Source organism: Hippocampus comes, unplaced genomic scaffold, assembly GCF_001891065.2.
Source record: "Hippocampus comes isolate QL1 unplaced genomic scaffold, H_comes_QL1_v1.1 scaffold22, whole genome shotgun sequence".
NCBI classification, from domain to species: domain Eukaryota; kingdom Metazoa; phylum Chordata; class Actinopteri; order Syngnathiformes; family Syngnathidae; genus Hippocampus; species Hippocampus comes.
Window position 1 is genome coordinate 641,808 of NW_017806175.1, and position 13,147 is coordinate 654,954.

At 42.9% G+C, this 13,147-nt stretch overlaps 1 protein-coding gene across 9 annotated transcripts in view; it reads right to left on the reverse strand.

The window, feature by feature from the left end:
• Nucleotides 1–13,147, reverse strand: part of elavl4 (ELAV like neuron-specific RNA binding protein 4) — a 91,390-nt gene that overhangs the window by 65,305 nt on the left and 12,938 nt on the right. For 2 of the 9 annotated variants that reach the window (XM_019896558.1, XM_019896556.1), the window contains exon 1: nt 2,477–2,776. The exons of the other annotated variants lie outside the window; for them this stretch is intronic. In XM_019896558.1, coding sequence (XP_019752117.1) covers nt 2,477–2,500 — 24 coding nt within the window. In that variant the 5' untranslated portion in view covers nt 2,501–2,776. Of the gene's footprint in view, nt 1–2,476; nt 2,777–13,147 lie in introns of those variants that run through there. 9 annotated transcript variants of the gene reach the window in all.

The window sequence follows — 13,147 nt, forward strand, 5'->3', positions numbered from 1 at the left end:
TGAGCCAGAATCAACAGTGCCTCTGCTGGTAGCAGCCAAGTACTGCTCTCCACTGTGCCTCCATAATAGTAATTAATCAGCAATCGATTGCTGGACAATCGTCAAGATGAAAAGTTCTACATAGAGGTTACCTTTTCGCACGAGAAAGTGACAATTTCAAACGATACATGCTCCATCAAACATGTCTGCCCATCCACGAGACAAAGCAATCGCAATAAATATACACCTGAAAATTGACAGTGTCGTCTCGTGTTTGCCCAGAGTATTTTCAAACTCACTTCACAAGATTGAGTTCATTTACCCGGGGAAATCGGCAATGTGATCCAAATGTGAATCACGCCATCAGTCATCGACATTATTTGCACGCGAGTGCACATTCACTCAGCACAAGGTACAGTAACACAAATACACCGACTGCCGTGACCTTTTTATGAACTGCAATCTTCCTTCCGCTCATAACTATGACTGCGATGAACTGCACGGTAACCTGTGATTGCCAGTGTGTATGAACGTGTATGTTTAAAGAGCTCACTTAACACAATTACCACCTCTCAGTCGAACATGAAGGAACGACGTGTTCATCGCGCGTCCGTTCCACTCTGCAGGTTATATCCGGTGGCCTTGATAACGAGGAAAATATGCGGCAATATTTTCCGAGAGGTTTTTAATCACAGTGTCTTTTAAGTTGAATTTGAGTTGACTGTGTTAAATAAATATTTGACACACATAATCATCAATAAGGAGGGGTGGTGGCGGGCAGGGGGGTTACGGACGGCCAACAAAGGCCTTGATGGCCAGGATTGGCCCGGAAATACACGGACCGTACGGGAAAGTTAACACATTTTTCCGAAATTGCCACCCCCCTTGATGCCAACACGATACAAATCATTTTCAAATCACGATGCTATACTCTAGCATATGATACTACATATAAGGTTTTTAGTCATGGAACTTTTTTCCATTATTATAAACCTCTGTTTTAGCTGTTTGCTTGGAATTAATTACGCTTCTACTACATGGTTCAATGCTTGTAAGTGGGCCGGTCAGATTCTTGGTCTTGATATTTCTGACTTTCATTTTTGGATCGCCATCTTCCAACATCAGAGTAGCCCACATGCTCTTATGTTTCTCTGCTTCTTACTTACATTTAATTCACGACACATATATTTGCCGGCTGCACAGCCCCTGTAATAAATTTCTTACACACTCCCTCCGATTAGCATTGATGTGTATAACCTTGGAGCTCACCGTGTTCCGCCTGGGGGTAATAGAGTCGCTGCATGTTGCTATCCTTGCGTGCGTATGCGTGCGCGCGCACGCGTGAGGTGATAGCTCAGGCGCCCCACTGGCTCACATCACAAAGCTCAAATCACACCCTCTACAGTGTTGACTTTTAACTCCTTTTCTATTTTCACCCTTTTCTTTCACCTTCTTCTCTTCAGCTGCATGTGATGTATAAGCCCTCTGTTCATGTCCATCTGCCCAGACCATTTTCTCCCTCCATCAATCAAGTGCTATGCCTCACTTAACTGCAAGGCTCTTAATGTCCAGAGTCCTGGTCAACAAGCAGAGTGGTTCTGATTAGCATTTTGATTGTATCAAATGAGAAGAAGCCAGCAATGCACACCATCAAACGTTTACTTGAAGATGGATTCATTTTAGTGTTGCAAATGATCTCGTCGGCAAACGCGGAGTCAGTTTGCTCTGTAAAAGTAATTCGACAAACTGAATGATGCCTCGAGAATGTAAATCGTGATCGTACGGGCTCGGGCGCCGTAATTGGTGGCGCAGCATCCGCAAGGAAATAAAACTGGGGGACACCTGACAGTTGAGGAGACATGCGGAACATACAAGGTCGCTCTTTCTGCTAGCATGGGTTCTGCCCCTCACTTGAAGGTGATGGATGATGGTAAAATGGATGCAAAGTTGGAAGTGAAGGAAGCTGAGCAAAGTACAAAACAGACTGCGAGCATACACTAAATGCCCCAAGCACGTTCATTCACACACCCATCATCATCTCACACCCATCATCATCTCACAGCATTACAAATTGTAATCCGGGGCATGCGCGGAACTCATGCACACCTACTCCCGAGTACACAAGCAGCATGACGGATAACATGTCTACTCACCTCATTAGGATAGGCTACTTTGCATACATGAATGTGGCAGAAATTACCGGCAACAGTCAAGCGGCTAAACAATGCTCAAGTACAGCCCATGCTTGCGGGCAAATATTTCAGAGTGATGCAAAGGCAGGAAAAGCTTTAAGAAAACACAATTTAACCCTTCCCTTTCGCCGCTGCCTTACACCTGCACACCTTCTTGCATGTTCCCAATGCTGTGCGAAAACCACCCTACCGAGGGAACTTCTCCTTCTCGTGTAAGTTAAACAATAGTAAGAACCACGTCTTCAAATGCATTGTAGTAGAAAAATCTCGTGAGCAAGGCACAAGCCTGAAGCTTTCTTCCTTACCATCTTAAACCCATTCCACTCCATTTGGGAGACGCCGGTGGTTGTCTCACGATCTTTCTCTCTTTCGCTCACTCTCTCCCTCGTATTCTCTTATTCCCCACACACAGCCGCTACGGCGAACGCTTCCGCCGAGAGAAGCTACACAAACTCAGCCCTTTGCTGTCTTAGACCTTCCGCTTATTATTCTGTCCTCGGCTTCCTCTTCCTCTCTTCCGAGTCTCAGTGGCGAGCGGAGAGCGGCTGAGCGGAGGTGTGCGGCGCAGGCATCGCCTTCTTTCACAGATGCTGAGAGCGGAATGATGAGCTCGGATGTGAGTGCAGCCAGCCTCCACCCCCCTCCCCCCCACCCCCCCTCTCTCACAGCTCCCCTCCCTCCTCTCACAGCCACCCGCCCATTCCCCTGCTCAACTGGAGATCAGTGCCCGCCCACTCCCCCCTTGCGCCTACCCCGTCTCCCTCCTAGAATCTGTCATTGGCGTCTTGGCTTGCCCGTCAGTCCACCCCTCCCTCGGTGTTAACACCTTCGCTCTCTGGCTGGCTCCGAGCCCTCGTCGGCACACGCCAGCCTCAGCCCGCTTTTGGCAGAGAAAAGGCTTTTTGAATCCCAGCAAAGTAATCAATCGCCGCTCAGCTCTGTGCCTGAGCGAGCCGGCGCGGAGCAACGTGGAGTCGGGCTCGAGGAGAGTGATTGCAGCCTCGGGCGCTATGGTAATAGGATGCCTGCAAAGCACGGTGTATATAAATTAGCTATTACTGAGTGTCCTCTGTACATTTGCATTGGTGTGTGTGTATAGAGCAGCTTTCACCATCCCCCGCTGCCTTCTACGTATTTAAAAACAATTGGGTGCATTGATTATTCACATTTGAAATTTTAAATGGCCTCACCGATTCCATTTGCCACTTATGGCAAAACGACCATTTGGATTTACGACCATTTTATACATTTGGATCAATTATAAAGCAAGCAAAGATAATAAAGCTCAGATCTGAATGATCGATTTAACAACATGTCTGTTATCGTAAGTTTGTGCTGGTGTTAAAAACGAAGGGCTTCTTATATAATATTATTTGAAACGTATCTCAAAGTATGAATGTAATGTAGTTCCACACCAATGCCGATTGCAACCACAGACATACAATTAATCATGCCACTTAAAAATGAGCTTTGCCAACATAAAAGCAAAATTTATGTCACATGGAAGATGATTGTAAAAGATAGCCTGTCAATCCACTGCACACAACAAGAACAATAAAGTGCCAAAAAGTGTAAAGTTAACATCTACTCACCATGACCATTGTTGATGTAGGTTCTTTCAAACACAGTCACTTACAAGAGGACAACCGCACAAGCATTGCCACGTTGTCGGCAAATCATACAACAGCCCAAACACACACACACACACACACACACACACACACACACACACACACACACACACACACACACACACACACACACACACACACACACACACACACACACACACACACACACACACACACACACACACACACACAGACTACAACTATGTCAAGATTGGAGCGCCATGCCGATGAAAAGATAACACACACCCAATCCCAGCTATTTCTCTCTCGATAATCAGCCAAGGGATGTTTGGGACCTGACAACAGGCAGGCTCCCATTGGTTGGCCGTGGAAGCATGGGAGAGGGTGGTGGCGGCGTGCTCTTTCAGGCTTCGGGGGGTGAGGATGCACGTACCTTATCATCGTCATGTGTGCACATAACTAGTGATGAAAGATTAAGCAATAAAACTCAGCGGCCACGTCATCAGTTAAAGCTGAATCACCTAATGAGACCCATACAGAAACTGGACGAAAAATTCAGCCTTAGTAAAATAATACGCTTAGTTTTCACCAGTAGTCGATTTATATTTTTACGTTTATTATTTATTGTGGTGGATAACTAGTTTTGAAATCAGAAGGAAAGGATCATAGTTTGCTCAATGGCTGTTCAAGTTACTCTGAAAAGGGGTTTGGTCAGAGAAAATTGCTTGCGAATTAGCATGATTTCTCAAATGTAAATTACAGAGCCTAGTGATGAATAGGGCAGGATGTGTTATTTTCATTCAAAATCACGTTTCCTACAGTAAAAGGAAAATAAAGAACAGGTTGCGGGTTCATTTCACAGACAGACAAGAAGGGGGAGCTCTTGCTTCCTCTAACACGCTTTACCTGAAAAGCAACACTAGTTTCATGCAGGCACCGTTTCTGAACACTCGACAATAGACATGCATTCCCTCCACTCCAAACCAACATAATGCTTGGTCTGTCACACGCATGGAACATGCTATTGCCAATGCCGGACTTTCATTATCTTCCTGCTGACAAGAGAGCAACATGTCATTTGTCACTTAAATGCAATTCAGTTCAAGTGGAGTTCTTGGTGCTTATGGTATGTAAACGTAAACGTATCAGGCTATGTGCACGTTGGGGTGGCCGTGATGATTTTAGATTACCAAGGACTTTGTTTGGAATAAAGTCCTACCTCAAAATCAAAAGAAGTACTTGCTAGCAACCAGTGAGTGTACCTTCTATGAATTATTTATGGTCCAACTAGTTTTCTGCCTAAACAGGCAGCAGAAAAAAAAAAAAGCGCACCCTCTGATTCCAACAGCGTGTCATTCTTATGTTAAGTTCCAACAGAACGTGTCATTCACAGAGTAGGCTGCAAATTGCAGATACTCAACAAAGATACTCAACAAAGACGGATTGTAGGTCCATCGTTCTTACGCAATTAGCCTGTCAGTACACAAATTATGTGTAATGCAGGCAGTCAAATAAAAATTAAAACAACAATAGCAATTGTGAATTGAGCATCTGACATGCGCAAATGAACAATACAGAGCGTCTCGTGGCAATGGTACATACTATGAAAACCATAATGACTTACAAAAATACACAAATATTTTAAGGCTAGTGCTGGCGGACAAAAACGTAAGCATTCCAGCATTTACACAGCAACATTTGGCCCGTAAACCGAGTGGAAGCAAATGCTTGACTTCAAGACCATCCCTGCTATGCTTTCAATTAGACACAAACACGAAACATTATACTAAAGACACATGTTTCAATTTGAAAATACAGTATGTGCTGTCAGGAGATAGTTCTGTGATAATCTTTCATGAAAAATATTTTTGCAGAATATTCGATAAATCGATGGACTAATCGAGAGAATAATCTATTCTAAATATATTCAATAGTGACACCCCGAAAACTGTGGTTTTCGCAATAACTAATAGAATCCAAATGTTTTTCTCGAAATGAGAACATGAAAGTGTGAGGAGTCGTTTTCTTTCGTCACATTGTCGACAACATTCAATGACACTGCAGCCCCATGGTTTTTATAGGCTGTGAAAGTGACTGCAACTACTCGGCTATAAACACAATCTGCTTCCCACTCCTGTCTTGTGCTAGCTTGCGTGTGCCACTACCACAGATGAAAAGATGAAACCATGTTGCAGCCATGTCCTAGTTAAGGCTACACGCTGTGCGTTACAGTATTGTGGAGAGATGGAGGGAGTGGTTGAGATATCCTATCAAGGGCATTTCTTCTGCTTCGATCTTACTGTCATAATACAGTGTCCTTCTCCATGTCAAGACAAGTGGAATTCTTCATTGCACGTTTAAACATGGAATATGCAATGAGAATGAGAAGATGCATAATCACAGAATGACAGGATGACATTCCAAGCGCATAGCGTTCAGAAGAACAAAAAGAGGAGCTGTTTTTCAGATTTATTGAAGAATTACACATTATGTATTTAAAAACAACCACATAAAGTAGCTTTGCCTTCGGAAAGGCTGCTTAGCTTAATGCTAACAAACAAGGCAAAATACCATAGTCGGGCAAGGAAGAGCGTTGGTGTCATGGTGTTAAAACTCTTTTGGCAAGAGATACTTGAAAAACAAAACAGTAGAAAAACATTGGCAGACAATGAACCTCATAGGAATAAATTCTTTATCCTCTGCAAAAAAAACAACTGCAGTTTATTGACGCGTTGTGACCATCTTCATATATATTGATGTGATTCTATTATACCACATCCAAATGGCGTACACCAGAAGGAGGCAATTTTCTAATTTTAGATTTTACAAAAATTGTTGAGCATTTTAGGCTGAAACAGATTAATTGCTTTTCCATCCATTTCAATGGGGAACGATGATTTGATAGGAGTGTTTTGAGTTATGATTGTGGTCATGGAACGAATCAAACTTGTATTTCAACTGCACATCTGAAAAAAATAATATTGTATGTCTTCCAGATGTCAACAATTTACATTCAATTTAGCCATGTGTGAAGGGTCATATAGATGTCATATGGTGAATGATTAAAACAAAGTTTCATCAGAATTGGCTCTAGAATATGCAGACGTTTGAATTCAACATTAAAAATCCCTTTCAACACGACCACAAATATAATTATGTGACTACTACTATTATAACCACTATTCCTAGTACTACTACCTGTACTCTCATCACCGCAACCACTTATAAATATTGCAACTACTATAACCGATAAACATCAAATATTCAGTTGACAATATTTCATTGGTGTTCAAAGTTCAAATAAAAGGCTTTGTGGCTGTAACCCAGGAAAGCCAGCTATACTGTCAGCTGTGTTCAACTCCATCTCACCAACTGGCTATGGCTGGTATTCGCAAACACACGCGTGGCAGACTCCATCCATCCAAATATACACGCAAAGCTGCGAGGACGTGTCAAAGACAAAAACACAGCATACAACACTGGAGCACAAAGTGCCTGCCAGTCTCCCACTGTGAGTGGCGGGGAGAGCTCGGGCTTCAAGTGCTCGACCTCACAAGTGCGCTTCAGCCGGTGCTTCGAGCATGCTAATTCGCAAAGAGAGAACTGGCTAATTGTCATGAACCGTACGTGCCCTTCATTCTGCCCTGCCTCTTCACCACAAACCCCTCCTCGTCACACACCTTAATGGATTAACCGCACCCCGTTGTGTCTCCCGCTCTCTTTTCAGCCTCGATCAGCTCACAGGGATTCCTATTTGCTTTGGCCTACAAATGTTGAATATCCTGGTTTGAACAAAGATTGAATGTGCTGCAAGCATGGTTTTGTGTGCCGAGACACAATATTCAGCCAGCCAATGTGGAGGTTCATGATAACGCGAGCGGCATAGGAGACAAAAAAAATAGCGCGCACCGTTTATCAGATTTGAATATGCAGTGTGCACTGTGATAATTGTGACCGCTTTTGCTTTGGGTCCTTGTTAACTGTCACCCACCGTGTTTCAACACCTGGCTTGTGTTTCTCTCCGCATAATGAGAAATTCTATTTCAAGGAGGAGAAGTGATGATTCCAGCTTAGATGTTACAAAAGGCAAAAGAAAAATATACCTTGTTTTTTTTTTGTTGTTTTTTTTTGCAAGAGAAGGCTAAACAATGTACGGGTATTCAATGGCCAGGCGGCAATTCAAATTTGCACTGATGGACACACACAGTATGCCAACAAAGCTCACTCGAAAACTAAAGGTGGGCTACTGAGCCTAATACATTTTACAGCCTCATAACACCTTCAAAGTTACTGTACATTGTGAGTGTGTGTGTGTGTGTGCATTGGGGGGGGGGCATATATTTCATTCATAAAGGCGACGACAGTATGCATCGAAACCGCGTCAAGATGCGAGCGTCTACAAAAACCCCCGCAGAGATTTAGACCCCACCTCGTGCTAGGCTTGCACCGGGCAGGTTTTTAAAACATCATGAAATGACTATTTTTGGAAAAAATGCAGACAACAAGAACAGAATGATGTCTGGATAGAGGTATTATTTGTCAAATTATCTTAAAAGCGTGTACAGCACTTCTTCAGGTCATAAAAAAAAAAAAAAAGGCTGCAACACAGTGGAGCGAGAACAGAAACGGCTTGATAGAGAATTGCTGGAAAATACGCCATTTCCACACAGCATAAAAGCATCTTTCATCGTGAGGAAGGAACACATTTAAACATGAGAGGCAGCCGGCAAAACTCTAATCTGAGAGCCTGTGCCTCTGTCACAGAGTTCAATAGGCTCGGCTGTTGACTTCATGTGAAAAATGCTCTACTTCAACTGAGGTAAGACAATGAAAAAAAAAACTGATGAAAAGCATGAAAAAAAGAGCTATCTATTTGGGTAGAGGCCTCTATTAGTTTTGAAGTGGATGATACAACTGGCATTTATTGAGATATGGTCTCGATTAGAGTGGAGGCCACTATTTGCTGAATTACAGTCTACTGGTACAATACGTTTATCCGCAGTTCCCTCATCCAATCCCCCGATCCATATTATTTGTCTCTCGGGTGTTTCTGGGATTTGACTGGATCTAATGATTCAAAGGCTTTAGGCTCGGGCAACAGAACAGTGCCCGTGTTGAACAATGGGCTACTCTAAATCATCTAAAAACATTGAGATCCCAAAACTAATAAGCTTGAAAAACGATACACAGTATGTACACATACTCAGGCGTAGAAAATAACTCTTTACAGTGTTGTTCGTAAACTGGTAAGACAGTTCCTCACCTAATTATGACACCAATTATCACTTAAATGTGTTTACTTGGGCTACCATGAAAACCATATCTTGTCGAAAAAAAAACAAAAACAACAAACAGCAGTGGCAACACTATGTTCCAACATATGTTTGGCTGATTCCACATTAAAACTCATTCAGTCCCAGCCAATTCTGGACCAAGTCTGAAAAGCCGTTTAAAAACGTCTTTGGGAGTGAATGGGTTAAAGCCTAACAGCAGTCTCCTGAGCCCAATGCATTTGAATGTGTTGCTGACCTAAGCTCTTCTTGATTTGCCCTTGAAGGACAGATTTAGTTGCCCTTTTACAAGCTCTGGTAGTCCAAGCATGTTTTTGGGCTACTGAGAGTGATGATGGCCTCTTTGTTGGCAGGTGTCCACCCTCTGCCGGTAACAATCAACAAATGAGAATTGTAGGCTTCAATTTGTCCGTCAGTCTTTCTGTCTGTTCTGAGACAATCTCAGACATCAGGCGGCTATTAGCATGATGGGGCACTAGGTGCACAACAAAGGGCGGCTTGGACCGTGTTGACCGCTGATGTTTGCTTCAGTGTTAAGACCAGAGGCTTTTATTTCCATGAATCAATGGCACGCTCTGTGTGGATACTGATTTGAGGTAATTTCATGGTCCAAGGCACAGCGCACCTGCACTGCTGTTGTATGTTAAATCAAATCGCCTCTCTTCTGTCTCTTCAAAAAGAAAGGGAAAAAAAAAAAGGCCGCGTGGTTCAGCTCTGCCGAACTGGCACCGTATTTGAAACCACAGCAGAGCGAATGATGTTAAATTATCTCGGGATCACAGTCAACTTCGCAGTGAGTCATCAAAGCACTAAATGGGCAGCGCTGAGGAAATAAAAGGCACACAAAAAAGAAAATCCCCTGTTCACGAGTATGACGACCTGCCAAACTGGAGCCCCGGAAGGCACCGAGAACATTTTCCACACCACAATAACATTCGTTGTAACTTAACAATCATACGATTGTCCTCCTGGATGGAACCGTTTCATCTGGTGAAACAACAATCACCGGATTTTCTCAAACGCGATCAGTAACCACGGCGATATCTTGATGAAAAACAGTGGGCGAAAAGATGTCAAGATGACTTAAAATTGAACATTAGCGAGGGAAATGGAGACACAGCGGGGTCTTCCGTGTTGACTGTGAGCAATTACAGCCAACGTTTTATACCCACTAAAGTGTAAACTCGCAAACCCTCGTATGGGCGGCCTTGGAATAAACGCCTTCATGAAAGTTGTCTTCGACGAATGCTATCAAGGATGAGAAAATCCCAGCAACAGTAGCTGGTTTCCTCCTACATCCTCCTCCATGCCGGGGCATGGCAAGGCATCAACTTAACCCCTGTCTGTGTCACAGTGCGTGGAGGAAACTCCTGCTCAGATCAGAAGTGAATTCTTCATGCTGATCCTGGATAGAGGCTATACGCTACATTTGTCACAGCCTCTTCTATCCTTCACATTAACGCAAAGCTGCTTGGTGAGAGAGTGCCGCAGCTTTGCAGGCTCCACATGTGACTGTCACAGTAAGAGTGTGATCACTGCAAAGCAGACATGTTGATATTTTAATGAGGAAACCAGAAGCCATTGTGTATGTCTCCTGTTTTTTTTTTGTTTTTTTTAAAATAAGTACACTTGAATCTCAATCCCGAAATGTCCTGACTTTGGACAAGAGGCACAGTACGTGCTGGACTGATCACCAGTCGATTGCCAAGAATATACAATTCAGAATTCAAACATTAAAAAAAAAAAAAAAGAAAAAAAAAGAAAAAAAAGTCTGATGTCACAAGAGACTTCATAGTTTGCACCGCCACCATGCGACAGGCCACTCAAGTTGTCAGTATCCCACACGAAGGCGCAGCAGTTTGTCACGGATCAAAGGATTCACTTGGTGCCTGTTTTGCTTTTTATTTGGCTTTCTCAGCACTTATTTCATAAGTAGGACCGGTTGAACAGAGCATATTGGAGAAGAAAATCCACTATCAGGTAACAAGTACATAAGCAGCATCACCATCTATTTAGCCACAAAATTCAGGTTCGGTGCTTTATGGTTTTACTGTTTAATTCAATTCACTTCAATTACAAGTTTATTGTCAAATGTGCTCGAAGTGAAATATACAGCACAGATGACATTTCTTCCCTCTCAACCAGACAGCAAGACAACAAGAGGAGCCGCTGTGGGTGCCCGCGCCGCCATCAAAAGAACAGTTAACATCAAATGACAAAATAATACAGCACACCACATAAGACACATGCAATCTTAACCACTCTTCCTGCATACACTTGCTGTTTAACTTCATTTTCATCGCATGCTGTAAGTGATTCCATTCAACCTTCAACCTTCCACTTCCTGGCTATTTTAGAGTTGTTTTAAGGGACAGATAATGGAGGGTCTTAGAGGCTGCAACCAAACATAAATGAAAGGTTTGTACAGGTGCCCAGAGAGGCTTAGCTTGCCATTGGCTGTTGATTGCGGCATGTGTGTTGGCACTCAGCAGGTATTCTCTACAGGATTCTGGTGGATTATTGTCCATTTGGACAGCAGAGTGTCCGCAGCTTGAGGTGACATTCAACTTCATTCAACTTCAGCCGCCCAGCAGCTCGCAGCCTGACTGTCAGCTGTACACAATGTATGCTCATTTCTGGTGAGTACGGTACGGATTTGAGCACGCGTACGACAGCGTGAGGTTACCTGCGTTGAAATAAGTAGCGCGGGGGGATAAGATAGGTCAGTTGAGTCTACTAAAGTGCGATTTGGAGCAGGGGAAAAGAGAGCAGCCCGTTTTGCGTTTGATCCCGGTTGGGGGTACATTCATGCTCACAGGGTGACTGCTGGGGTCCATCTGGTGGCGGCTTTAATCAACCCACACACGCGCATGCACATTTATAGACAAAGCGCTCACAGGATAATTCAAAATTTGTTTCGGATCATATAACATTATTTATTGTCGGAATTTCGACAGTCATTCCACCCTTCACCAACCACCTCTGCAGATATCAGGTAGCAAAAATGGCATTCAATCATCACCGGCAAACGACTTGCGATATTTATTGCCGCTCCAAAACACCTCACACTAGCAGCTCTCCATTAAAGGCTCAACTATATATGGCTTTTGATAAGGCATAACCTTTTATAAATGACACACATCCAGCATCATTTGCAGGCATGGCCCACAGCACCATGAGGATAAAACATGGAGAGGCTCAGCAAAACCCCGGCTCTTGAAATGTCACTTCATGCTTAAGCGCCGTTCCTCACGCTCGGAGAAAATCCAGTGGGCAATGTAGAAGGGGGGGGGGGGAATAAAAAAATCCGGCAGGTTTCAGTTAAATGCCTTCATGCTTGGAGACATGCTTCAGTTATTCAATGTTGCTGGGAACACTTGGATGGTCAAAGGAAAAAAAAAAAAAAAGCAATACAATAATTGTTATATAAGAACTCCAATGTCGTTCCCAACATATATGCAGCATGTAATTTATGAGGTTTCTTCACAATAAAGTACTGTCAAGGCTATTCTTGTTGGAATGATTTATATGGGTAAATATTAGGGCTGTAATGATACGCCAAAGTTAAGATTTGATTCGTATCTACAATTTTTGATCAGGCTCGACTGTACGTGCATTTGCTTTCATGCCCCACTTCAATTAATTTTGGGGTTGGGTCTTTGAAGGGGCTGTTTTGCCTTGGACATTTTTTGGAATAAATTACGGTAGGCAAATCGTCCATGTCTTGTTGACTAGACAATTTGCAATTAACCAATGTTTCAATAATTGATTCATCGATAAATGCGAATATTTTTTTTTCTATGGCTTTTTTTTTCAAAAAGAGAGCATTATTTGAAATTGATGGTGCACAAACAAATAATACATAACACAAAAAATATAACCATCTGCATCCAGATACACTTTTAAAGTAATCTGTATATTATACTTGAAAAAATGTATCCGGATGCAGATGATTTTTATTTTGTGCTAATATTTGATGAATTAAAACTGCAGTTTTTTTCAGTGCCTATAATCTACAAACATTCAATCTTCTACAAACGTTTTTTTTTTTTTTTTTTTTTAGGGTGGGGCCCTTTGTAAAATGGCCGCGGGG